We start from the raw sequence: 27,993 nt of genomic DNA, 5'->3' as shown, positions 1-27,993 counted from the left end.
CAGCACAGAAAATGCCTTCAGGTGATACTCCAGAGTAAAGAAAGGAAATAGCATGACAGCAACAGGAAAATTTTTGGCAACCTCTTTGAACAGGAAATAAATAGAAGTCTAGTAATAAAACCAGGAAACATTGTACGTTCTGTGACGCTTCAGCTTTGGGACTTCATTTATTTCTTCTCAGCACCTGACTTAAAAACAACAAACACACTCCACTGCTCATCTACAAGGCTCCACTATTAGAATTGTGATCCTCTGGAGCTCTGCCAGCTCTGCCATTCCACCTCTGTTCAACCCCCTCTTCCAAGCCACCACTCTGCAGGACTCTCCCATGTCCTTGAGGATGGATGCTTCAGCTTCCCCATCTCTTTTTTGACCCATCAGCCCAATATCTATGAGCACTGCAGTAAAACTCTTTAAGTCTGTATGTTGAATTAATTTCCTTTATTAATATATAGCAAAGACATTAAAAGAATATGATAGTATACACCAGATATTTGACCCCGCGTCTCCTCTCTAGCAGACTTTCTGCTCACATTATCCATAGCAACGTCTGTGCTTTGCCTCTTCCTCCACAAAAACACAATCGTCAGGATTAGGCCTTGCACTTAGGACCTAAGGCACAAGTCTCTGCCACTTGAGTCAGAGAAATCTCTACTAGAGGCGTGAGGGAGGAGCAGGCAGGGGAAAACAGCTGGGGAGGGACAAGGGAGGAAGCTGTGGTCCTGTAGATGTGCTGCCTGGGGCTTGAGTGGGCTGTCATCAAAATCAGCCCCATATCACTATTGATTTATATAATACATTTGTTTACATAGTATCTACTGCTATTGGATTGATATAACATATCTGATTGGGCTACTCACCTTGCAAATCAGCATTTAAAAAAAAATAGATCATGAGTTTAGGGGGCGGCTCTGTCATCTGCTGCTCAGTTCAGGGTATCCCAAGGGAAAACCCAAATTTTAAAGGGCAGATCCAGCCCAGAAAGCCAACAAATGACAGCAGCAGAAAGAGACTAATGGAGTCCTAAAGACACATCTGGAAAAACAGCTGTGTGTCTTGGCCTGCCGTGCACACGAAAAGCGTCCAGAGGTCCTCAGTAACAAAATGGGTCTTCACTGGAGCCTAGAAACCCCAGCTGGATCAGGTCAGTCGCTCTTGGCTGGAGGGGTTTGTGCCCCTCAGTTTCTTTGAGGTGTCTTGCAATAAACAAAACAATAAAAAAGCATAAACTCCCTCTGGCTGACCTGACACTGCTTGTCTTACAAGCTCACTGCCTCACAGACCAGCACTGCTACATTTTGGCATTTTCCAGACTTTTTTTCTACCTTCAGGGTTTTTCATGGTTGGTTCCCAAACCACATTAAAAAGAAATATAACAACTGAGCAGAGGTCACCCCAGAACCAACTCAGTGCCATGGAAAGGGCTGCAGACAGGATGTGCATGGGACATCTCCATCCCTGGGGCCCTGCTGGGTCTGTCTTCCTCCCTGTGCCTGTCCCTGTCACCTCCCCAGGCTGGTGGCATGGCTCACAGCAGGCAAGACATGGCTATGATGAAGCAAAAGGGCACTTCTCCAAGCTGTTGGCAGCTGCTCATTTCTGCATTAGCTTAGGTACATTAAGGCATAAAGACCAAGTGCATAGGAAGCAGCGAGACCCTCCAGGCACCTCCAAATCAGCCCCTGAGAGTTTTTCCATTAAAATGTTTCTCAAATCCTCCTCCAAGATGCCCACTGTCATCGGGGTGAGGAAGAGGAGTTTCTGGCTTCGAGTTGGCCCCGTGGACACTGCCCATCTGGTTCAAGCTGTTGGTTAAAAGACGAGTCCGTGGAAGGAGCCGGATCCTCCCCCACCCGCTGCTGGGCTGCAGCCCCCAGACGAGCTGTCATCATCCTTGTCCCTGTCCAAGTCTCTCCACCACAGCGGGGATTTCGGCAAGGCAGAAATATAGGCGGCTCTGTTCCTCGCTTCTTTTTCCTGTTCCTGGGAGAAGGAAGGGACAAAAAGAGTACAAGGATATCAGCAGATAAAAGACTCAAGTGGGGGGATGCTCCCACCATCCCTGAGCAGCCAAGAGCCTGTAAGGTTCCCCCTGGGAGCTTCCTTCAAATTAAAGTCTGGTGTGAAGGCCGTGTGCTCTCGAGCTCAGCAGGAGGGATGCAGCAGAACATTGCAGTTCTTCAGTGATCAAACCCAGCCCTCCCGTGTCACCTATGGGAGAGGAGACACCCCTCAAATCACCCCACATGCAGGTCATGTCATATGAGACACTGTTGTTTGGAAAGCATTGAGCTCCATCAGCTGAATGAAATCTGTTCTAGTTTGTATTCCCAGCTCACCCATCTGCCCAAGCAAGCTGTGCATGCCTCATCCCTGCACGTGTTCAAGGCCAGGTTGGATGGGGCTTTGAGCAATCAGGTCTAGCAGAAAGGGTCCTTGCCCATGGCAGAGGGGTTGGAACTGGATGGTCTGTAAGTCCCTTCCAACCCAAACTATTCTATGATTCTATCATAAGAAGAGAAAAAGGAAAAAAAAAAAAGACTTTATTTGCAATGGTTCAGGTGAACGTCAAGGGTGGTAGGAAGGAACAGCTAGTTACCAGTGAGTAAAGGTGGGAAGGAGAGGAAGGGGTAGAATTTACAATGAAGGTGGCGAGGCACTGGCACAGATTTCCCAGAGAGGCAGTAGATGCTCCACCCCTGGGAACATTCAAGGTCAGGCCACATGGGGCTCTAATCTGAATTGAAGATGTCCCTGCTCATCCCGCAGAGGAGGTGGACTAGATAGCCTTTAAAGGTCCCTTCTAATCCAAACTAATCCATCATCCTCTCTTTCCCAGGCACTTCAAAGAAAATATGGTGCTAAACTTCCAGGAGCAGACAATAGCAAGTCGACCCCAAGCACCGCCACAAGGTGTCTTGTACCAATCTCAGTGCCCGTTTTCATCAGGAGCCTATAACCTGTTTATATCTGGGTGCCAAAAACAAAAAGGGATTTGGCTTCAGGGAGTGGGTGGGCATCTGCAGGATTTTAAACACAGGACGGGATCCCACTGCTGCCTGGATTTGTGGGAACATGGCTCATGAGTCGGACAGCCGCAGGACCACATCCTGCTATGCACAGCAGCAGGAGTTACCTGCAAGAAGAGGATGTTATCTTTGGAAATGGCTTCCATCAAGTCCTTGTGGAGGGATGATTCGCCATGCAGGCGGCCGGCCTCAGCCAGAGCCTCGTGCAGCAGGCAGCTCTGATGGTCCAACCGCTGCCGGTAGAACAGGACATAGGCAGTGTCCTTGGGGAAGAACGAGGTGACATTGCTGACCGATTCGAAGGAGGAGAAGGAAACTCTGGTGTCATTGAAGAGGTACCACTGGATTTCAAAGTCCAACTGTTTGTCAGAGGCTGGCTTTGGCACCCCATCCCAGGGCTGCCCATGGGGGGCGGTGTCAGTGCACTCCCTGGAGTAGCAGTAGTAGTGGCCACTCTCGGAGGAGATGCCTGAATGCACCACTACACTGCAGAGGTCATACACAAGAGTCATGAAGCCACTCCCTGGGACTGCACCATCCTTCCCATGCCGGCAAACCTCCTCAGTTTCCTCTGGAGCAACAAGGATGGGTAGCTTGAGCACCACAGGGATGGAGACATTGTCCAAGATCTTCTTCCTCTTCATAGTCCGTGGGTCAAAGGAAAAGCGCAGCAGTGTGAGGATGAGGTAGTGTGGACCCTCTGTCAGCTCTGCCACCTTCTCAGCATCCTGCAAGGATGCACATTTTTCACAGTGGTATTTATTCTCTGCAGTCAGTCTCTCCGGGGATAGAAAATAGTTGATTAAATCTGGAACAGATCTGGAGTCCTTGGGAGCACGTGCCTGCTCCCTGAAAGCTGAGAGAGGGTCTTTGGCTGCATCCACCCCAACATCATTGCCACGTATGGGATTTGCTGCTTCTCCTTGTTCCTGGTAACCTAATGTTTCCACTGACACTGATGGGGCTGCATGGTCACTGGCCATGGGGGCCTTCCTCTGGATCCCGGGAGAGCCCGTAAGCTGGCCTGCATCTTCTCGAGGCTCAATAAACTGTGGGCCAATTTCTTCCACTGGTAGAATAGATGTGTTTCCATGCTCATTCCTGTCCGATGGAGGAAAAGCCAGGGACAGGTCTGTGAAGGCTTCTTCTCGGGAGGAAACATTCAGGCACTTCAAGCAGCGGATCTTTGTCATCATTTTACCCCCAAACATCTTCTCAACCAATGTCTTGTTTAAGTAATGATGCTCCACTGACTGAGACGTCAAGCTGGATTCCTTGAGTTTCTGGTAGATCCTTTTTCCAGTTTTTTCCTCTTCATGCAATCTTTGGGAGATGAGAAAAAGGCTGTGTTATGCATCAATGCAATACCAAGAGGTAGTTTCTAAAGTAGGGCTCCTGTTCTTCACTGCAAGTAGTTAATCCCAGTTAACCTGCCTGTACCCAGTGGTCTGATGCTGTGGGAGAAAGGTGGGAAGGAGTCAAACAGGATTTGGGAACCTGAAGTCTTCATGTGCCACTGACCACATTCTTCTAGAGGGATTTTTGGGACACCAGAGATTTGATATTTCTAGGTAAAGGCAAAAATCAACATTTTACAGAGTAGGCTGAGTGGTTTGTTAGGTGAATCTCTAAGGTTGGTACAATTTTAGATTAGATATCAGGAAAAATCTCTTCACTCAAAGGGTGAAGGGCAATCAGACATTGGAACAGACTGACCAAGGAAGTAGTGAAATCACTGTTCCTAGAAGTGTTAAAAATGTGTAGAGGTGGCATTTAGGGACATGATTTAGTGGTGGACTTGTTAATGGTTGGACTCAGTGGATTAATGGTTGGACTCAATGATCATAGGGGTCTTTTCTAACCTTAATGACTCTGTAATTCTATTAATTCCTTGTGTCCTCAGAGCAAAGGCAGAAATTTTTAAGTTGAACTAAGTTCTGACCTAACCCCTAAAATTGTCCAAATAGGGTTTCATTAGAAACAGAAATTCATTTCAGACCAGTCTCACTATCCTAACCCTCCACTCTCCCAACTCCTCTGGGTCTGAGCCACGTGCCCTGTTTGCATGTGGGTTAACATTAAACATTACACTGGGGTTTAGGGATGCCGTTGTCACCAGGCTCCAAGATCACAGCGCTCATCACGTACCGGTCCAGCAAATACTTGAGATACTCTGAGCAGTCCTGCTGAGCTCCAGGGGTGAACCAGGGTGGCCATGAGGCAGAGAGGAAGGTCTCAGGGGAGATGGCAGGTCGCTGGCAGCAACACAGAAGAAATGCATTTAATTCTAGCAATTTTTCCTCAATTCACAAAGGGGAATGGAGAGGGGAGAGGAGTGGTTTTTTGTCTGGTTTGCTGGGAGCACAGTGTTCTGTGCCTGATAAGGTCCCTTTTTTCCCGCTACAAAGGCTAATCCCAGTGCACAGGAAGACTTTCTTGGTTTGCTGCAAGCCAGGATGATAAGGATGAATTTCAGACATTATTTTACGTATACTTCTAAAAAATAAACACATGGGTAAGTGTTTATCCTTCAATTTTTAAATGGTTTATTGGCCTGATCCAGATAATTCTACTTAATTCAGCCTGAATTTAATTTGCTGCTCCATTTAATTTGATCAAGATCTCTCCCACCAAATCCTTTCATCTTTCATGAAAAAAACAAAACAAAACAAAACAAAACAAACAAACAAACAAAACCAAACCAAAAAAAAAAAAAAACCAAACTAAAAACCACTAAACTTGCACCCAACATTCTGATCACTGCAGGCAGGTAATCTGTGTTACCAGATAATGTAATTGCTGTCATTAGGAAGTAGATGTTTAATTAACATGGGAAAATACCCGTCTTTAGCAAAACAGTAGCTTCAAGAACAACCCAAAGAAGAAAAATAAGCAAAAGGAAATTAACAGGAAACTATAACCATCAGCTACACAACAAGCAAATATATTTCTGTACTTGCTCATCACAGAACACAGACACCCTAACCTGCCATCAAAGCCTAGACTCTTCTATGGCCAAATATTAAATTTAACCGTATGTCTATATTTCCCCCCCCCAGGTCATCTGTAGTGACATAATACCACAATGCTACCAGCCAGCTCTGCCAGTCAAGCCTTGGGAAATTGAAAAGCCTGGATGACTTGCTACCCAGCAAGGGAAAATTAACTGACTTTCCAAAGTCTTGTCTTTCTAGGGACAGAAAGATATCTTTTCAAGAGAGGAATTAAATATGACCTAGCTGTATCTCCAGAAGACGCTCCATTAAATTTCACATTTGTCATGGAAATATTTACAATTAGTTTAAGGGTGTTATTTTTATTTTACTTTCTCTCACATACAGAGGATTCAACGATCTGGAATCTAAGGAGGTTTTTATAATTATACTTTTAACAAAACCACTTGTAAAGCAATTTTCAGTGATTGCAAGTGCTTTGCTGGACAGCAGTGGGACAAGTGAGCTGCTCCAGTCTTCTCTCTTGCTGCACAGCAAGAAACAAAGCCTCTGCTTCATACCATCAGGCTTCTGACACAGCTGACCACAGATGTAAACTATTACCTAATGGACTTCATTGTCAAAAACATTAGCTATGACATCAGCCCAGCCCAAGAAGACCACAAGTTAAAGACAGGCAGCCTGGTGTGAACATAGCCCACTTTCATGGGTGATAGGAGTTTTCCTCCACCTCTCCCAAAATTAGCCTCCTTCATATAAACAAAATTTGTTCCATTACAAAAACCCACCAAGATCCACAGCTCCTTATCAGCATGTTAGAGCCAGCAGGAAGCAACTTGGAGACGAGCCTTTCCGCAGCCGACAGTCCAAACAAATAACTAAAACATGAAATAATTACCTGACTGTGCTCCAAAAATGCAAAGAGCCACTGGAGCTTTGTCATCAGGGGCTGGGAGTTGCCCTCAGTTAAATTCAGCACTGAATGCCGAAAGCTGTGAAAGAAAAGCAGAAATGCAATCTGTGAGATGGAAAATCAGTGTGGGACACTCAAGGCTGGAGTGACAAGCAACTCCTGGAGCGGTCTTGAACAGGAGCAAGAGAGGAAAAACTCACTCTGAAGCCATGAAAAGAGACTGTATGATGCTGTTCATGTAGCAAGTGTTTCCCAAGTTAATTAACCCAATCTTTCCTGTCTCTGATTTAGATGCCAGGCGTGGGTAGAAGCAGGCCAGCTCATTCTTCTGGGAGGTCCAAGCATTTTGTCCCAAGAGGTGTTTAATCCTGTCTTCATTTGGAATCGGGAGAGCCTTGGAAAGAGTTACAAATCTGTGTTACAAATCATTATCTGCCCTCACAAGGGAAGCTGAGGGGCAGGCACCGATCTCTTCTCTCTGGTGACCAGTGACAGGGCACAAGAAAACAGCGTGAAGCTGTGTCAGGGGAGCTTTAGGTTGGATATTAGGAAAAGTGTCCAGCACGAGGTGGCTGGACACTGGAACAGGTTTCCCAGGGAAGTTGTCATGGCACCAAGCCAAGAAGCATTTGGACAATGCTCTCAGGCACCTGGTGTGATTCCTGTCCTGTGCAGGGTCAGGAGTTGAACTCGATGATCCTTGTGAGTCCCTTCCAACTCAGGGTATTCTATGATCCTATGACTGATATTTTCCCATGAAGAATTAGTAATGGGCAACTGCAAAACTCCTCTGCTAGAAGCGTTCACACAACTAATTTTGCCTGCTTTTCCCATGAACCTGCCTCCATGCACAGAAGAGTTTATCTGTTTGTATTAGTCCTTTAGAGGCATTTCAGAATAAAGTTATAGCTAAAACCTACAGGCACCATCAGGACTGCTACAGGCCCACCATTAGAGAAGTAACTTCCTTCAACCTGCCTACACAGGGCTCAGACTCTGTGGGGAATTTTAATCCCCTTCCTTCTACCACCATCTGAGGTGTTGAGGTCAGGACACCCCTACGAGTGGGACAGTCCCTCTATTCTAGCTACTGACAAAGATGCTATTTCCACATGGAAAGCAGTAAAATGACTGAGAGGGGTATGACTTACTTTTATTGCTTCTAGGACTGGTTCATACAGATCTGGGAATCCTGAGAAGCGGAAGAACATGCAGTGGATGAGCTCGGCCAGCTGCTCCAGGGAGCTGGTTGCAGAATTGGAGTCCTCCTTCTTCAAGGAGGCCACCAGCCTGGGGATGTGAGGGAGTAGCTGGAAAATAAAAATTCACTACAAAAATTACTCCACATTATTCACAGAATTTTAATACATTTAGGGGAATGAAATTCACCTGCAGGCAGAAAAGACAGTGAACAGGAGTTGACTTCAGTGCCACTCTAGACTTCATCCTTTACTCTCTGAACTCAACAGCAACTCTCTTGTTGATTTTGGCAACCTTAGAGGGTTTTCTGTTGCATGACACCTGCAGATTTGTGCTGCTGCTTTGCTGAGCTGCAATTGCCATTCTTTAGTCTCCCCTAAATCCCACACCCATGGTGGAAAGGATATGCTGACTGCCAAGTGCAGGGATTCAAACCTGCAAGGTAAATGGGATTAGCCTAAAAGAAATGTTGTCTGCTGTGCTCTACGGTGTTTTATACTGAATACACTGAGTTGGAATTGATTCGGTGGGATGGGTGGCAACAGGCATATAAACAGCACATTCTTTATTTTGCTTTCACCTCGAAAACGTAAAAACGCACAAGCAAATGCAAATGCAAATGATCCATTGCTCACGGGCACCCTCTGCTGACCCTGCAGCTGCACACAGAATTAATAACCAATTTCCAACCCTGCAGATGTGCTAGAGTGACCCAGGCACTTACACAACCTTTTTCATATTTATATTTTAAGTTATTTTTAGCCCAGTGTAATCTTGGAGAGAAGTATCAGGACTCCAGTCCAGCCATTTCCAGGTCCTCTCTTCCTCCCTTGGTCTTCTTCTCCTCTTTTTCTTTCCTTTCAAAATGTTGAGATTTTAATTATTTCCCTTCCAACAGGAAAGGTTGGAAGGAGATCAATTGCAGCACCTTTTTATACATCAGAAATTTGCTAAGCTGTGATATGAACAATTCTCAAAACCCTTCCAAAGTGCCAGGGCAAACACAAAAAGATGTGGTTTGCCCCTGTTAGGTTTTGGGTTTTTTAAATAAAAGAGGAAATTTATGCTTATGGACTACAGATGGAATCTTCAAGCCAAGAGCAACTCACAGCTTTTGGAGAGTTTCAAAATTTGATGTCCAACTGAAGACAACACATTTGAATTACTCTATTTTTAGAAACCAAAGAGTTTCTCAAGAAATTCAGGTTCCTTCAAAGTATCTCCAGCTGAGGAATGAAAAAGCATCAATTGAAAATGTTGGGTAGCTTTGCTTTTTTCTAGCCGGATCTGTTTATTCTGAGAACTTCAGGTGAAAAGCGAAATATAAGGGCTTTAACCAGAAAGTACAAAATCAAACATTAATAGGAGTAATTTTTCAAATTTTGCATTTATCAGTTCAATCACTACAAGCATACTTTTGCCTTCAGCCTCACTTTTTAAATTCAGCATTGCAGAGGCAACACCAGCAGGCAGCAGAGCTGTGCCTTAGTGCCAACAGTAAAACAAACTATAAAATATCACTGTGAAAATGAAAAGTGGATATTCAAATGTTGCCAAAAGTTGGTTTTGCTTTTAACAGAGAATTTGTGTAGTGAAGTGCTCTGATCCAGTCTTCTCGTCTTGCTGCACTGATGTTGTACAAACCTTTCAAAGATGACCCACCACTTAAAGAAATGGGCGCCACGTGCTGGTGACAATTTAAAGTCACATGTGGGATGGGGCCCACTGAGTCCAACAGACAGTGAGGCACCTCTTTAGGAAAAGCAAGGGCTGTTTAATAATGTATTACCTGCCCTCCACAATGAGGGCCCTCTGAGATGTTCTCAATGCAAAGGCTCCACCAAATGCACTCCAAAGCCAGAGTGGCAACATCTGCCACACCTTAGGTCCCCTCCTATCCCTGCTGCCCCACAGCAGGGTAACACTCAGGACAATGGCCTCATCCCAGTGCCAGACACAGCCTTACCAAGTGAAATGCCTCGTGGGAGTGCTGGAAGCTCAGCAGCATGTACTGCAGGACAGACAAAGCCCCCTCCCTCACAATGGGGTATAGCAGCTTGGAGAAGACCTGGTGGAGGAGAAAAAAAAAAGCAAATGAGAAGGCAGGATGGCACTACAACCAGCAAGAGAAGTAAACAGCAGGAAACAAGCACTGGGCATCTACCATGGCTGCTGGTCTCTTCCTACTCCATGCTGGATGTTGAAGCAAGCAGCCTGTAACTAGGTCTCCAGAGTCATCTCCTGTCCTGAGTATTGGCTCAGGGCACCCTTAAAAATACTGTGTGGGTTATCCTCACCCTTTCAGCCTTGTGTAATGTCTCTATGACAGTGCTGCATCTCCATATCTCCTCATGAAAAAACTATGCAAGCACAGAAGAATGCTAGGTTTTCTAGAACATGCCTCAATTTTTTCACATATTTGGAATTTTATCACTAACCTTTCAGACAAAGAGTTAAAAAGCAAGTATCTTTTTCAAAGGCTACATAATATTTATTCTACTTTACAAAAAACACCTGTATACCCTCTACTGTTGTCAGATCATAACTTCCAAGGGTTTCCAAAAATCACATGTTATTTTATGGGCTGTGTCCCTTTCCTATGTATTAACAATTAAAGGAAAGAAAGAAAAGCCAGAGATGCTTGGCTACTGTCCCATTGCTCAATGCACTTGAGGGATCACAAAGACAAATGCAGTTATTGATAATGTTCCAATACTGATAATTTTAGAATGACAGTATCATTTAGGTGAGAAAATACCTCTAAAATCATTGAGCCCAACTGTAAACCCAGCACTGCCAAGCCCACCACAAAAACATGTCCCAAGAACATAGTCTTAGTAGCTTCTATGATGACTTCTTCTGGTGGCTCAGCCAGGTGTTAACCCCATTATTCTAAGGAGGGAAGAGTAGGACCACAGCATGGAAAAAGTTCTGAAATAGTGACCAGTTTCAGTACTTGATCACAGTTTTCAGAGAGAGCAAGTATTCACTGCTGAAACAGCTGATGGCAATGGCAGCGCTGGCTTTATCTACACTAATAAAAGAACAAAGCCAGGGCACAGGCTTTAGAACTGACCTGTGACTGTGTAAAGTATTAATACACTCACTGATATGTATTTTACCTGTGCCAGCCAGCAACGACCCAGGCATGGTCAAAGGAGAGCATGTCACATTCCCAAAAGCAAGTTTTACAAGAGCTTCATAGTTTGAGAAGGAGAATGTTTGACTGGCTTGAAAATTCTTGGCTACTTTATTTCATATCCTTTAAGATATCAGTACCTCTGCAAACCACAACCTGCAGAATCCCAGGTTGTTCTGGAGAACATCATTCCTAGCTGCAAAATCAGTATCCCTTGGGACAGCAAACTCTTTTTTCTCTACACATCTTGTCATTTGAAAGGCAAGGTGATATTTCAGGTGCAAGATGGTATTTCTGTGGTTCACATTCACATTTAAAAGAGGCAGCTGACCTTTTCTATTTTCGAAAGAGTGACTTCAATCAAGATGCTGAACTTTTTCACTGCAGCCAAACCCTTCAGCAGAGCAATGATCCACTTGTCTATGTTCTTTCCCAGGGGCCAGGACACCCAGTCAATCATCCTGAAATGAAACACAAACTCTTAAATAAATTTAATGCACGTATTGTAAAAGTGAAGTTCCACTCTGGATCTCCAAACCTCCTCCAAACTTGTGTCCAGTCACTGGGATGAGACAGGCTCTTCACAAGGCATTTCACATGTTATTCAAAGCACAACAGAGCCTGAAGTAGAAATACTCCAATGTCACCATCACACTATGGTTCATCAGAGGATCAGGCCCAAGTCCATCAAGTAAAGTGGGGATTTTCTCCAAAAATTTAAGTCTAGTCAAATTCAAGTGTTTAAAACTGGTGCAGTGCTCTATACATTATACTCATGTGACGGTTTGATTGATGTCTCTGCATTGTCACCATTAGAAAACAAATAATACTGGTTTATCTCTGCATTGTTGCTGGTAAGGAAAAAACACTCAGATTCATATCTTTTAGTCCTCTATGTGGGAAACATTGATTTCCAAAAACATATTTTAAAAAACTCCACCTGGAAACTCTAATAGAAGCCAATTATTCCTGAATGTCAGAGGTAAAAAATTTCATTTCTAGCCACTAAACTAACATGTGGTTAAGTTTCTGCAAGAAATAAGTGCTCTACAGAAGTTTCTCTTAAAATAATAACCTAAGACTAAGTGATGACAGATTGTTTCTGTTTAAATGTAATGTTAAACAACCAGGAAGTAAGACTTGGGGTCTCCAAGCATCAAACTTTGCTGATCATTTCAGTACCTTTGATTTGAAGATACCCCAGACCTTCAGGCTACACCTCAGTTCAGCTACCTTACCCAGTCAGTTCCTTTTGCTTATAAATCTGTATCTTATGCAAAATAAAAGAAGGGAAGATAGATAACTAACCACCACAAGGCAAAGAGCAGGAATTAGTGAAGTTTACAAGGAACTGGAAAAAGTAAAGTCTACTCAATAAAAAAACCTTGAAAAGCAGAATATGTTGGGATGCTGAAAAATAATAAAAGTCAAGCCAAGTTGGATAATAAAGCAAATGCCAGAGAAGCTTGTACAGACATTTGCACCAGAGGAAAACAAGGAAAGCCATGCAATCTCTGTGAAGATGCACAGCTGTCAGGCATCAACACAAGAGGAAGATCAAGGAGTCACAAGGAAGACCCTGAGGATTAGAAATGTAGAACTGGAAGGAAATGTATTGATTCAAAAGGCATGCAAGGCACTAGAAATGGAGGCTACAGTAACTCATCTGCTTGAAGACAACCAGGCAGATACCAGGTGACTACAAGTTCCCCGTGTAACAGCAGCCATGGAAAGGACTATCACCATCTGTGGTGCAGAAGAAAAGGTGTTCTCCATAGCAAAACAATGACACCTCGGGCTGTGGTCAGGCTGCCATGATGAACATGGTGCACCACCATGTTCACCACCATCTGTGCCCAAGACCAATGAACTGTGTGGAAGAAACCTGTTCAGGTGGAAGGGGAAATGAAGAACACTCCCTGCAAGAAAAGCTTAAAATAACCTGGCTTGTTTAGCATAGCCATGAGAAAGCAGAGATGGGAAGGGACTGCTCTTCCTGCACATATTGAAGGAATAAACACCAGGGAGGCAAAAGATATTTCAGCTATTTCTGTTGGCGTAAGATCAAATGAACTGTAAGATGTCCAGAAATACACACAGACTGGCTGTTAGAAGAGAGATTTGACCCACAAAAGCAACCCAGTAGTGGAAGAGTTGTGAAAGAACAGCAGTGGGAATATTGTCCTGCTTTGAGGAGCAGAGTTGAACATTCATGAAAGGGATCTGTAATGCCAATGCTATAAAGCAGGGAGATGGATCCAGAGATTCAAAGGTCCTTTTTCTCCCTATCTTCTTTAAAAAGGCATAAAATAACCTCATTTGTTTGAAGCTATACTTTGCCAGCACTGGTGGCTAAGTTACAGTGCTGCCTGTGTTGCTACAGTAGAAAGAAATTACATTTTAAATTCACATTGCACTATCCACAAATAAAATAAAAATAAAACCAAATCTGTGAGTATCTCTGATGTCACAGACGTCAGACAATAATAGAGTTTATCTAAAAATAGACAAACTCTGTAAAATAGATCGTGGTGTACACTTATGCCAGCAGGTGACAGCCTTGCTTTTTTTACCACCACTTGTTTTTTACATGCTTGACCAGAAGGTCTACAAAAGTCCAGTTTATTCCCCTGCTACTCCCAAACCCAAACTTCAGAAGAAAACACAGGAGAAGTAACTCCTTTCTGCATACATAAACTTCCCATCAGAAATAACATGTTTCTGTCATGCAACCTTATTGAGAATGACATGCAAATCCTGTGATAAGAAGAGGAAAAGATATGCAAAAAAGACAAAAAAGAGAAAAAAATGGGATCAAGTCAGAGCAGCTCTCTTGTGTTAAGTGCACACACCACTGCATGTGAATATCATCTATTTAAATAGAGACCTCTAAGGAAAACATGGGTTAAAGATAGAATCATGGAATGATTTTGGCTGGAAAATACCCTTAAGATCATTGAAGATACACCTAAGTAAGTGCAGAGCAAGGCACTGGAGCACAGAAGAGCTGTAGGACTTGGACATAAGAGTGCAAAGAAGACCTGGTGATGCCAAAGAGGGCACTGGTGCTGCAAAGACCAGGTCTGGCATGGCAGGTAGCCTTTCACCCGCTACTCTTCATCATGTTTTGACTAGGTCTGTCCAGGTGCAGCACACCCACCTGACAAAGGCCAAGGTAGGACCTGGCATACCTCCCTCACATAAGTCTTTAGCTGTGACTGGTGGCTTAAGAAGATATCCTTCTGAAGGCAGACAGAGATCATAATGAAATCCTGAAAAGGAGATTTTTGGGAAGAAAAAGGCCTTAAAAGCTTTGGGGGGGGGAAATCAAATGTCTTCAACATAGCCTATACTGGACATCCCATAATGCAATTTATTTCTAAGAAAATAAACTAAATTAAACCAAAAAAATATAGTAATAGTCATAATCATAATAAAAGCCACTCTGTTGTAGGTTGGGTTGATTGAGTCAGGGGTTTTATTAATGTTAGTTGGTTTGTTCCTTGTACTGCCCTATTTTTCCCCTCACAGTGGTTTGCTCCAAGTTGTTTACTCCGAAAGTTCCCGTCACCCAGATCCACAGTTACCTGTCAATCTCCTCACCTCTCCCTGTTTTCTCCTTGTTTGGTTCTGTCAGTCAGGGGTTGTCACTCCCTGTTGGGGTGTCAATCTTGTAACCACCCCCAGCTTCTTCATGAAAGTTCTGTATCAATCACGCCACCTTAGCCCTTTTATTCATCCCAAGACGCTGTACCCACCTCTGTTATGTCACCATTGGTTGTTATAGTTGATGTCATTTCTCTATCGTTTGTCCCCATTGGGCGAGCCAGGTTTCCACCCCTGTCCACCCACCCCCTACTTAACCTGTTGTCGTTCTTTGTTCTCCGGCATTTTGCTTTGCGTTGCTCAGAGGGGATTTTGTTCTGACCACGCATGGGGGAATAAAAGCTCTTTGGGCTCGCATAGAAAGTGTCCTTCTCTCGTCCCTTCATCTCCTCTCAGTGTGTGAAGCTACCAAAGCTGTGTTACCCAGGCCGCAGCGTTCAGCATTACCAGGGAGGCAGACGCCATTCTCCTGGAGTGCCCGCACACACGTGGCGGCCACCTGGCCTTACACAGGCAGTGCTAGCCGGCGCATCTCGACTGCCTGAGGTCATGGCAGGCAGCTGCTGCAGGTGGCGCCCAACGCGGTGGGGCACACCATGGAGGCATTTCTGAGTCCCGCAGAGACACGCTGCTGAGCTGCAGCAGACGCCGCCGTCTCTGTGGGGAAGTGCCCCACACCGGACTGAAAATTAGGGCATCATTTGTACGGATTAAGTCAGTGAAAGCTCCATCGCCCTCAAGGGAGCACGCAGATTTTTGTCCTGCCGTGCCTGCGAGGGAGGGAGGCGTAACTTCTCACTGGTCACGGATGACAACTGGAAGCCGCCTTCAAGAGCGAGGACCCTTGCCGCAGTTTTATTTCTGAAGCACGCCAGTTGGGTAAGTTTCGGCGGCTGGGGCAGACCCGGCCGAGCCTTCCTCACTGGGTGTGGGCTGGCCATGCTCCTGAGGCAGCGGACACGCAGTGCACAGCGTCAGTGGCAAGCCGCTGGCGACTTTGGCTTTTTTTCTTTTTTTTTTGTTCTTTCCCTGCAGCGAGTGGGTGGGACAGTGTGAGTGAACAGCATGGGAGCCGTGCTGACCACTCACCAGAGAGAATTTTATATCCAAGTTAAAAAAATCCTAAGGGAGGGTTGTAAGTTGCGAGAAAAGGGTGAAGGCGTTCCTGAAAGTTCAGTTAAGAATTTCATCCGATGGCTGTTTTTTACCTTCCCAGGAATTTCGGCAGAAGAGGTCAGAAAAAAGGAGTTTTGGAAAGGAGTAGTATCAAGGGCAGAACATGCTGTCTTAAAGGAGGTCTCAAACCCGGTCATGTTTGGCTTGCTTGCAAAGCTAATACACTTGATTTCCCACTGCAAGCAACCCTTTTACGTGGTGCATGTGAGATCACACACTGATCTCCCAGGCTTTATTGCCGAGGGGAACCACACCACTCTTTATTCTAGTTCTCTAGGACCTCAGGGCTAGAAGAAATTATACAGAAGTTTTCTTTTTCCCTACACCAAGGGGGTAGGGGTTTTCTTTTTCTCCTCACCAAGTAGCACCTGCCAAGCTGCTTGGGATAAAACCACACCAAGCATTTCTCCAAACTGAGTTAAAGCTTTCACTCCCACAGCCTCTCCTACCTGCCAATGGCCATCATCATTTGCACATCAGTGATGCTGTCATCATTGGTGAGGTTTCTTATGACGCCATCCATGAGCTCCAGAGGGACAAACTGAACCACACTGGCCAAGGCATTGGAGGGTGCTTCCTGTTCCTCTGCAAGACAGGGGTGAGCCCCAGCAATGAACATGTTAGTTCACAGGAAAACCAGGCACACTAGGTCATTTCTTGTCCTAAAAACCAAATAATTTCTGCCCACAAAAAATAGAATCATAGAATTGTTTAGGTTGGAAAAGCTTTCTATGATCATGGCCAACCCTTAACCCAGCACTGCCAAGTCCACCACTAAACCACATCCCCATGTGCCACATCCACACATCATGGAGTGGATACTGAGCTGCTGCCAATGAGCAGTGTAGAGTCCACTGTTGGCTGTGCTGGGAGGATAATTCCCCAGATCCCAGTGCAGCGTGTAATGAAGCTGGATCTTAGCAGATGGCTGTTCTGTTAAACCATATGTAGTCCCAAGGGAGGAAGAGATTACAGGCACATGTTTGGTACCACTCAATGGTACCAAATTTCCTCTGCTTGCTCTCTTTTTACTAAATACTGCAAATAATTGCAAAAGGATGCAAGGACACAACTGCAATTTTGCCTGCCTGGAAATGGGCCTCCTTCCAATGGATGAGGCTGTTATACTGAAAAACCCATCTCCTGTGGTCTTAGGAATAGCTAAAGCAGGAGCTCACCAGCTTTTCATGGCACTGGTACCTCCCAAAAACCTTCTGAAACCCTCCACAATAACCTAAAGGCCCCAGAATAAATATTGGATAAATATTGTCTGTCTCACCCTTAGATGCAACCACCCTTCAGACAATCAGTAGGGCTTCAAACTTCTAGGTCAGTGAGAAATAACTGTTTAGCTTTATCCCTAGTCTCTGGTAGGGAGCAGGCTATGGGGCACCACCAAGCCAGCCTAAAGAGTGTGGCATTTCTAAAAGCTCTCAAGTTCCACTCTAACAAGCTGCAGATAAGATGCTTTCCCTTAAGCCCAGCTGATGCTGGAAAATGCTGAACACAAACTTGTGCTGCAAATGCTTTGATCCTGTTAACAGCTCCTGTCTGCAGACTCTCTCTGGTTTCAGGGTGATAATTGTTTTCCCAGTTCAGAGCCCTGGTAACTTTTAGAGATGCTTGTCTATTATATTTCATCTATGGCTGCATTTCTGTAGTGGATGAAAACCCTGCAAGATGTCAAACTAATTGAGTTTGACTTAATCAGAGCCAACATTTACATTCCCAGCCTTTTTATAATCATTATTTTTAAATTACCTGTTGAAGAAATGATAGTGAACAGTTCTTTCAAAGAGGGCAGGATGGCTGAGGTCTGAGTCCTCCAGATTCTCTGCAGCAGACCACTCACTTTGTTCACCTGCTCCAAAAACTCCATGATCTCCTCTTCCCCCTCGGAGATACACTGGAACTGCCCAATGCACCGGATCAGCTGCTGACAGAACAAAAGCTGGTGTTTTCCCATGGGAATGCACTGAGGATGCTGTGTTAAGAGTTTGCTGATCTTCGCACACTGCTTGGGGCTGGGCCTCTCGCAGACTTTCCGGAGGACCTCGATCCTCAATAAGCTGAAGATGCTGTTTGCTGATGGGCTTTCCAGGACAAACTGCAGCCCTAACTGGATATAATCAAGTACATAATGGCTTCTCTTCCCCAGAGGTCCATAGCCTTCCTGGAGGAGACTCAGCAGGAAGCGGACGTTGAAGAACTCCTCAAATTCCTCTGGGTGATAGTGGCCATAGACCTCCAAAACCTCTTTCCCAATCTCTCTTTTATACTTGGTGTCCCCAGTGAGATAAAGCTTGGTGGACAGCTCCAGCATGGACCAGCACTGCTCACTGTCCATGGGCTGCTTCGCCGCCTCAATGACGCGCCTCACAAGCCCTTGCTTCACATTGTTGGGGTAAGAGGACATCACTACAGCTTCCAGTATCTTATCCATCTCTGCTCCCTGCTCCTAAAAGAGTGGAACAGAGCAGCAGGTTAGTTAAAGGAGGGTCTGCTGAGCTTTTAAGCCCAGGCTGGGGCAAGGGAGTTTAAAAAAGCAGAGCTATCTGGAACCACTCTGAAGAGGATAATTCTTGTGGCTTTTTAATGTAGCATTCAGAAAAGTTCCCACTCTGGTGATGTTTGACTGAGACTAAAGCCCCCAAACGGAATGAATACACAAATATACAGAATTTCTTCTGATTAATCACACATTTGAGCGTTTTCATCTTGCAAACAACCAAGTACAGACCCACAGAAGGGACAAGTGGGGAATTAAGGGAGCCAAGGTCTTACAGCAGTGTCTGCTGGCTCAGGTGTCCTCAAAAGGCAGAGATGGTCCCGATTATTGTCTTTACATTCAGGGAAGGAGAGAAAAGCCTTGGGAAGCAGAGGTGGAATTGCAGCCTCTCTGTGCAATGGTAGAGATGTTTGTTTAACATTTACACCGTGCTGCGAGCCACTCCATCTGAGTGGTGCAGTTTTGGCTGCTCCCCAGGGACCTGCCGCATTTGTATGCAGGACCAAAGCAAGCGGGGAGAGAAACTGCAGAGTCAGGCAAAGTTTCCCATTTGTCACAGCCTGAATTCACCAGCAATAAAGCATTAGAGAAGAGTTTTAAAAAAACAAGGAATTCCCAAGGAAAAGCTCAGAATAACATTTATAACCAGTTGTTGGATGCACTACTGCACAAAAAAAAAAAAAAAAAAAAAACAAAACAAAAAAAACCAAAAAAAAACCAAAAAAAAAAAAAAAAACAAAACTAAACAAAACAAAACAAAAAAAAACCCAAACAACAACAACAACAACAAAACATTATAGAGTGATAAAATTAGACAGTCAGGATTTCTTATAATATATTACAGGGACTAAAAAGGCTCATCCACAGCAGGTCCCCCCAGCACAGTGCACTGCACAAATACACATTTGGAGAAGGTCCCTTCCTGCCTATAGACTAAAATGAGCCATGCTCGTGTATCTGACCAGAATAATAATCCCCACCTTTCTGTTCCTCAGGTTCCTAATCTGTGAAATGAGAACAACATGCACCAGTTCCTAGTGGGGTTAGTTGAAAGATCCTTCATTAACACTTGGAAAGCATTTGAAGTTTTTCAAGTGGACAGGGTTACAAAGAATATAAGTGCAGACAACATGTGCTCCAAGTATGGTTTTCACAGATGACATCCAGAAGAGACCTCAGCAGATGCCATCCAAGAACCATGTCATCCCTGGAGTAAGCCTGTATCTGAGCCAGAGAGTATCTTTTCTCCTGGTAGACAGCTGCTTGAGGGTGGAGAATTAAAACCATGCCAGACACAAACATCAAGATCTTACTCACAGCTGCTTGGCTGGGAAGCCTTCTCACTTCACCAAATATCACCTCTTCCCATCACTGGTTCCCCACAATCTCACAGGATGACAAAAAAACATTATTGATAAACATATATACATATATATATAGCCACTTCCAATCCAGCGATGACCGCAGGCTACATTGCAACGCCTCTCCAAGAACCACCTTGCCCTTTCTGGCCCCTGCCTGCTGACTCATACATTCCTCTGCTCATGTGCTGGATTTATTTTCTCCCCATCAAGCATTACTGCTGCCTTCCCTGCAACAAGCTATGGCAGAGCTAATGCTCTCCATCACACTATTTCCCCAGGATAGAATATATAAGCAGGACTCCTGAGGGACCAGTCTGCATTAAACCAGTGGCAAATGAGGACAAGATAAAATGAGAAGACACAATCCCACAGATAATGTGTTTTCACCTCAAAACAGAAAGTACCACAGGGTCAGCAAAGGCTAAAAGTCAACGTGGAGAGCAGATGGGGCTTGCAAACAGTCCAAAATCAGGAGGAGCATTTGTCCTTGCTGTAGCTCAGTGATCACCCTGGCCAAACACAAACTGGCACACACCTGCAGTCAGGCTAGTAGTCCTTTCACCTCCTCTCTGCAGGTTCCCAGCCTGATCCCAGACACCCTGGTCATCTGGCACATAGATAAGGGGCCAAGAGGAGATAGAAGGATCTACAGTGCTCATTGGTTATGTCTCACTATTACTTCTCTGGAGCAATCCATGCTGAGCCTGGCACAGTGATTTGGAAACACCACACAGGCAGGATGGTCAAACAATGGCTACAGTTCTTTTAGACCTAACCCCATAAATCACCACAGTCCTCTGGTGTAGGTGGTGTTGGGTGCTCTTGCTGTCCCTCTCAGATATGATGGCTGCCTACCACTGTCCCCACTATGGCTGTGCTTTTAGCTACTTTAGCATCACCAAACTTCACCAGATATTCGATGCAAAGAGTCTAATTTCATCTGAATTTTGAGATAAACTTGCATCTCCTAAAAGGGCTTGGTTCTTCCTCAGGCTGATCACAGAAATGGACAGGGGAATAGGCTTCCTCAGTGTTGCTGTCTGGAGTGCAACTGGGTCACGACTGACATTGTGTAGTAGGACAAGGCTGAAACAAACTCCCTCCACAGTCAACAGGCAAACAAGTCCCAAAAGACCATCTTCCTCAGCAGGAAACATCACAATGACTTATATGGACATTAAGACTTTGAAGACACACAGGGAGAAGCACCTGAGTTGACCTTGCAGTGAAGAGTCCATGCTCTCCTCACCAATGAAGGGCTTTGCAGGACAAGGCTGGCCTCTAGGTAATACAGTCCCACCTGCACCTCTCCAACCACCCTGTGTCAGCAAGAGGGGACAGACAAGCCCATGGTTCTGCTGTGCATCAGGGACTGTATCCCTGTATAACTGCTCCCTAGGTCTGGGCCAGACAAGGCCAGGATGGAGGATGCTAGCCAAGCCATATATTACAATCTTAGAACTACATTAAAGCAACATTTAAGTGGCTTTGTAATATGCAATAATAAATAATGTAGTCTTAAAACTACACTAAAAAAAATTCTAAACTAAAAGATCATTCACATGTCAAAGGCTAGGCATTAAGATGACTAATTCAAGATAAGCACAGCTCCAGATGCTTTCAGAGCAATATTAGTTTAAGCATCTAATATTAATTTTTTTCCCCCAAGACCTCCCTGGAAAGTGAATCAGGGTTTGCAGTGGAGGAGTAAAGTGATTTGGAGTGTTGTCTGTAAGATCACTGTCTCATTTGTTGTAGAAATTGGAAGTGTGTCATAAACAACCCAGGGAACTGCGGGAGAGGGAAGGACGGTTCACTGTCGGGCAGCTGAATGCTACCTTGGAGATCTGCTCCCTGGTTCTCCTCTGTTTAATGCTGAAATAAAGAGACTAAATATTCAGACAATCAGGCTTCTATAATGAGTGTTCCTGAAGTAGAACAACCTTTTGCACTTCTTCCTCACCAGCATTAACAACATGAGAGGGAAGATTGGCTCATTCCTGCTTGTGAACAGACCTGAGTTCCTGGAGCACACAAGGATGAAGTAGAAGGTCAAAGAGTTAATTATTAAACTGAAGAGTCACATTGAGGTTCCCATCTGTTGTGTAGCTCACATAAAACACAGAGTACACAATATGAGCTTTGGAGGGGAAAAGAAAACATCACAGGAAATGGCAAAACTGTTCTGCTATCCCAGTGAATGACTGGCAGGAATAACACATGCAAAATCAGAAAATGAGGAGAAAAAGAACCTTGGGAGGTCTCTAGCCCAAACCCTGCCCGCAGCTGAAATCAACCCCAGCTGCTTAGGGCTTTATCCATTAAGGTCTAGAAAATATTCCAGGGCAACCTGTTCCTGTTCTAATTAGCTCATAGTGGGAAAGTTTTCCCTATTTGCAGTTGGAAGCTCTTGTTTCAATTTATGTCTGTTTTTCCTCATTCACTTACCTTGTACTCCTGTAAAAAGCCTGGATACATCTCCTCAATAACCTCCTTGTAGGCACTGGGGAGCTGCTATCTGTCAGTGCCCAGGCTTCAACAGTTCAAGGAGTTAGTCCATCCCAGCTATCCCAAGCGTCCATCCCAAAATATTTTGCATTTGTCTTTGTTAAATTCCATGAGGTTCACATCAGCCACAGCATGTCCTGGTGCTCCTGTTTGGCAGCCCTGTCCCCAGGCATATTGACTATTCTTCCACTCTGGCTTCACTCACAAATCTGATAAAATTAATTTCATCTCCTCCTCCACATCATTCATAAAAAATATGAAAAAGGAAAGGTCCTAGGATAGTTCCAGCCTGCTTCCTACCCAATTAGCAGTCTACACATCTGTGTTTGATATAAGAATGGTGCAGGGCATCATCTCAAAAGCCTTATTGACATCAAAGATGCTTGCTGACCACAAGATGGCTCCCTGCAAGGACAGACACCCAAGCATGTTCTAGAAAGTAGAGAGGGAAAAGGAACTTAAGCAAAGAGCAGCATTGGCCAGCTTAGTGTTACTCTCCAAACTGTAAAAAAAAAACCCAAAACCCAACCTCAGGATGAAAAATCACCTTTGGCTTTGCTTGGGTCTAGTTTTCATACTCTGTACTGTTTCGAGCTGTACTTATAGTTCTCTTCTACCCATTCTTTTTCTTTAATTAGGATTCATTTAAATTGAAATCTGTCCAATTACTTCTAAATCAATTCACTCCTTTATCCCTGCCAGCAGCAGATTTCCAGTAAAGTCTCCTTAGTACTTTTTGCAGACTATAGTACCACTTCCCACACCCTAGATCTTAGCAAAGCTCTGAAAACATGGATGCAAAATGTACCTTACCTTTAGGGAACCTTAGTAATAAATTCAGCACATTTCCTACAATGGATCATAGAGACTTTGATAAATACCATTAAAGAAGGAAAAATAATTCCCACCATCCAAACACAGAGTGATACATAAAGTGGCTTGCTTCTGAATTACAAAGAAGAGAAATATCTACTTCCCTGAACTCCCTGGAGGTCTAGAAGTACAGAAATGAGACTCACCTTTTATTGTCCTTAACTCCTACCGAAATGGTTTCTTTTATGTCAGCCAAGACATTACTGCTATTCCTGCTGCATCCTCCAGGCAGCCAGGCAATTAGGGCTCAATCCTGCAGCATGCTGAGCTGCTGCAAGATAAAAGGGAGCTCACATAGTGCCTTGATAGAGCACAAAAAATGCTCTGTTCCCTAAAATTTCTACAAAATTTGCCATGACTTGGTAACTTCCTACAAGGACCAGCCCTGTTGTCACCTCTCTGGGTCTGTTTTCCAGAAATATCTAAGTAATTGTGTAGTAACAACATTTTTTTTTTTTTTTTTGCAGGGAACAAATGTCCAATGAATTCATAGGCAAATTGTTTTGTTTTTTTTTTTTTGTTTTTTTTTGTTTTTTTTTTTTTTGTTTTTTTTTTTTTTTTGTTGTTTTTTGGTTTTTTTTTTTGGTTTTGTTTTTTGGGGGTTTTTTTGTGGTTTTTTTTTTTTTTGTTCAAAGTACATCTCTGTTCATCCAGCTAAGAAGGAGAAACCACAGCCTGCACATCATTACCACATCTAATAGATACTCATGTTATTGTAGCAATATGAAAACTGAGGCACACTGAGGCACATCTAGACCATAGAATCATAGAATGGTTGGAAGGGACTGTAAAAACTATCTAGATCAAAGCATTTGCTCAAGGAGATGGAGTATGTTGTTACAGAGCCAGCACCCAAACCTCTCCAGACCTGCAAATACATTAATGGCAATGCTCCACTGTCCTTTGCTTTCAGCTGCTGTCTGAGTTGAACCCCATAGAGTGCTGTGGCAGAGCAGAGCACCAGGTTAATTTTTATGAGATCTAAGCAGAAAACTAGAGCTATTGACTGCAGAAAAATCCCATTAAATAGCCCTTTAGATAAAGAAGCAAGACTCTACCCATTTTCAGTCATAACAGGGAAAAAATGCCAGCACAGAAGCCTGGCTGAATTTTTTGCATATGATTATAATCTGCCTTTCTAAACTCACCTTCGGTTTTCAAGATCACATATTCCTTGCTTCCTGTCCCAGACTGTTTTCCAGTGGCAGATTGCACTTGTGTTGTGTGTCTCCTACTCACTAGAGTTAATTACTTTTGGCTGACGAAGCTCTTCATGCTTTTTTATCCTCAGAATCAGGACTGCCCTTTAGTACAGCACCGATGGAGATTGCCCTTCACCACAGGCAGCAGATTTGGAGCAGGAGGCTGTCCCTACACTCTGCAGGACAGTAGCTTTCAGTTCTCTCCAGAAAGCTCAGTAGCTTTCTGTTCTCTCCAGAGAGTGAAGGTTTATTTAAGGCATTGTCACCCAACTGGACTGCTGGAATTTTGCATGGCTTTTCTGTACATCAGGAGCTCCACCTTGGGAACAATTAGTTCCTCTCTTGTGGCCATACTCTTTCAAAGGTCTCAAAAAAGTAACCAATGAGAAGATACCTATTTGCAATCAGCCTAAATTTATTATATAATAGTCCCTACCTTTTTTAAAATTTGTTGATACTTTAGCTCCACAGACCACAGCAGACCCTTTTCCTTTTTTCTGCAGTACCATGTATTTCATTGTTCTTTTTTCCTCTAAAACATCATAAATATGTTTGACCACATCATACAATTCTATCAGCCCTCTGCAAGTGACAACAGTGCTGGGCAGGCTGCCCTATCTCAACCTATCTATCTTACCTACCCTACCCTGCTCTCTTATTGCTTCAGTGCTTCTTCTTTGATCCCTTTGGTGCACACAGATCCCTGAGTTTCTTTTCTTGCTCTGTTTTTTTTTTGCTGTTAGGCACTCAATCATCAAATTAAAAAAAAGGCTTTGGCTGGATGTCAAAGCAATCAGTACACTACCAAATAAAGCCGACGACTCTGATATTTCATCCTCTTTCTCCAGACTGCTCCTGCGAGCTCCATTCCTCCCATTCAGTCAACAACCACATACACACATCTCTAGTACCTACTGGTATCCTTTTCTAATAAAGCATCTCAAAACCATCACTAGCATATTATCAACCATCCTGGTACAGATACAGAAAGCAAGACACAAGGAATTAAGTTCCTCTTTCCCTTGAAAACCAGCAGGAGAGAAAGAGACGTAAGGCAAGGCTTGCTCAAACCACCAGACCAGCAGTGACAAACCACTGGTTCTGTGGCTGAGCCCAGCACCAGCTCCAGACAAAAATAATCCATCCCAGCTGCTTTTGACCTCTCTGAATTTATTTGGCATTGGATGCCCAAAATCTCTGTCCTGCCTGCAATAGGTTTTTCCCAGTTTTCCTCCTCACATCCTCCAGTTGAAGATATCTTCCTTTTCTTTCCCCAAAAGACTTCTGCTTTCCTGCTTAGCTAGAGCTCTCAGCCTGGGCTGTGACACCCTACTTCCATAAGGCTTTATACTGGGAGTGCCCAGATCCTGCACTGACCTTCAGGCCAAGGTTCTTTCTATCACTGTCCCTGGAGACTGTAAATACCTCTACTCCGGAAAGCTATTTTTTTTTTTTCCTGAAGGTATTTATAGCATTAAAATCACTCTTCTTTCTTCAGGTCTCTGTCTGCTTTTGTCTCTGTATAGAAATTAAAACTCTGGATATAACCCAAGGAAAAACCACGTCCTGTTCACCAAAGCATACCAGACTAAGGGTGGATACTGCCAACACTGCCTGGGATTCATCAGACACTGATTCACTGTTTGGAGACAGAGATCTCCAATTTTTGGTGGTGCCTTCAGGAAAGGAAAAATGGGGTATGATGCCCATTTGAGACCTCAGTTTCCCTCCAGCCCCCAATATATTTGGCTTTGCGTCAGCCAATTCAGAAAGCAGGAATGCAAAGTGAGACCATGGCAAACTTTATGGACTCCATCACAAAGGTGCCCAAAGCATTTTGAGACCCCTTCTCAGGTGAAAGCTCAGTTGCATCCTTTCAGTCTAGGTAAGGCATGCTGTTGAAATTTCCCTGGCACCAGATGCAGCATGGCATAGTTGAGCTCCCAAAATGCTCTGAAAACCTCATAGCAGTGCAAATATTCCAACATCTGCTTTTATTCTTCAGTAACACCCGCAAAGTCCAAGCCAGAGCTCATCTAACCTGAAATTGGATTGGATCTCAGCTAATCTGATGTTGACCCTCACTTTTAGAGTCTTGGACTCCCTATCAGATGGGAATATCCCAAGGTGTCTCTCCCCAGGTCAGCTTCCCTGGGGAAAACCTGAATCTGTCTTGGCAAGTTTGTTACAAGAAGATGCTGCCTTCTAAACAGGTTTGCAAAGCCCTGCAGGCAGTGGGGGAATGAACACACCCCCACTTTCCAATGTTGCTCCTGTATTTCTCCTTCCAAGCATTCACCTATAGTCTGATTCCCAAAAAGCCAAATGCTCAAGCTCCCCTCCTTCACCATTCCCTTCTGCACCCTGACCACAGAGCATACCTCTTGTCCAAGCATTTCTCTGGGAATCCCAAAACCTGGCCCTTTCTCCCAAACTCCTCCCTACAAGAATCCCTCTCTTGAGCATCCTTCCTGCATCTCAGCCATTTCAGTAGTTCTCATCCCATCCATCTTTCCTGCATACCTCACTCCAAGCCCTCTGCTACATTGCAACCCCAGAGCATCCCTCTGAGTAGCCTTCCCAAGCACCCCTACCCTTATCCTGAGTATTGCTCCCTCAGAGCATCCTAGTTCCTGAGAACGCCAACTCTATCCTGACCCTCAAGCAGCCCTTACTTCCAGCTCCTTCCTGCATCCCATCCCCTGAAAAACCTTCTGCACCCCAACTGCCAAGCATTCTTGCCTTTGAGTATCCCTCCTGCAACACTTTCCACCAGCACCCCTCCTGCACCACTTGCCTTGAGCAGTCTACCTGCATCACACATGCAGAGCATTCCTCATTCCATGCATCCCTCCAGCATCCCAATGCCCCAAGTATTCCTTTCCCTGACTACCCCTCCTGCACCTCTTTCCCTGAGCACCTTTCCTATATGCTTCTCACTGAGTATTCCTCCTGAATCCCTCACTGGAGCATTCATCACCCCAAGGACTCCTCCTGTATCTCCTACCCTGAGCATTTCTGCATCCCTCACCCTGAGAATCCCTCCAGGACTCCTTTTCCCAACTACTCCTTCTGCATCCCTTCTCCTGAGCACCCTTCCTACATTCTTCACCCCGAGTATTCCTCCTAAATCCCTCATCCCAAGCACATCTCCCGCACCTCTCACCGGAGTATCCCTCCTGCATCCCTCACCCCGAGCGTTCCTCCTGCATCTCTCACGCCGAGCATCCCTCCTGCACCTCTTTCCCCGACTACTCCTCCAGCATCCCTTCCCCTGAGCATCCTTCCTAAATCCCAAGCCCAGACCTCCGCTACTGCACCACTTCCCCAGCATTCGATCCCTCCTTCCCTGCGATCACCCCAACCCCTGACCGCCCCGCTCCTGCACCCCTTTCCCTTCCGCCCGCCCCGCGTTACCTCCGGCCGGGGCCAGGATGCGGCGTGGCCGGCTGCGAGCCGCAGTCCTGGGGCAGCACTGGGAAGGGCCGAGGGCGGCGGCGAAACTACATCTCCCAGCGGG

At 44.8% G+C, this 27,993-nt stretch overlaps 1 protein-coding gene across 1 annotated transcript; it reads right to left on the bottom strand.

The window, feature by feature from the left end:
• Window positions 1–444: 444 nt before the first annotated feature.
• USP35 (ubiquitin specific peptidase 35) lies at window positions 445–27,943 on the bottom strand. Its single transcript, XM_053970326.1, has 11 exons — window positions 27,891–27,943; window positions 17,779–18,475; window positions 16,467–16,602; window positions 11,567–11,696; window positions 10,063–10,164; window positions 8,048–8,206; window positions 7,097–7,290; window positions 6,882–6,975; window positions 5,178–5,284; window positions 3,137–4,352; window positions 445–1,983 (listed from the first exon to the last, which is right to left on the bottom strand). Exons 2-11 carry the CDS (start codon window positions 18,458–18,460, stop codon window positions 1,813–1,815), a joined length of 2,991 nt encoding a protein of 996 aa, XP_053826301.1. The 5' UTR covers window positions 18,461–18,475; window positions 27,891–27,943; the 3' UTR covers window positions 445–1,812.
• Window positions 27,944–27,993: the final 50 nt, after the last annotated feature.

The sequence above is a fragment of the Vidua macroura genome, chromosome 2, assembly GCF_024509145.1.
Source record: "Vidua macroura isolate BioBank_ID:100142 chromosome 2, ASM2450914v1, whole genome shotgun sequence".
Lineage (NCBI taxonomy): Eukaryota > Metazoa > Chordata > Aves > Passeriformes > Viduidae > Vidua > Vidua macroura.
The sequence above is the reverse complement of the archived record's forward strand: the minus strand, read 5'-3'. Positions and strand labels throughout refer to the sequence as shown.

What these genes read in the sequence shown, in the direction of transcription:
- USP35 (XM_053970326.1), bottom strand. Translation starts at nt 18,460, where the DNA reads ATGGATAAGATACTGGAAGCTGTAGTGATGTCCTCTTACCCCAACAAT. An exon ending in CACTATCATTTCTTCAACAG is followed by an intron (nt 16,603 to 17,778) that starts GTAATTTAAAAA and finishes CCTGTCTTGCAG; the next exon opens with AGGAACAGGAAGCACCCTCC. An exon ending in CAGTCCTAGAAGCAATAAAA is followed by an intron (nt 7,291 to 8,047) that starts GTAAGTCATACC and finishes ACTCTTTCCAAG; the next exon opens with GCTCTCCCGATTCCAAATGA.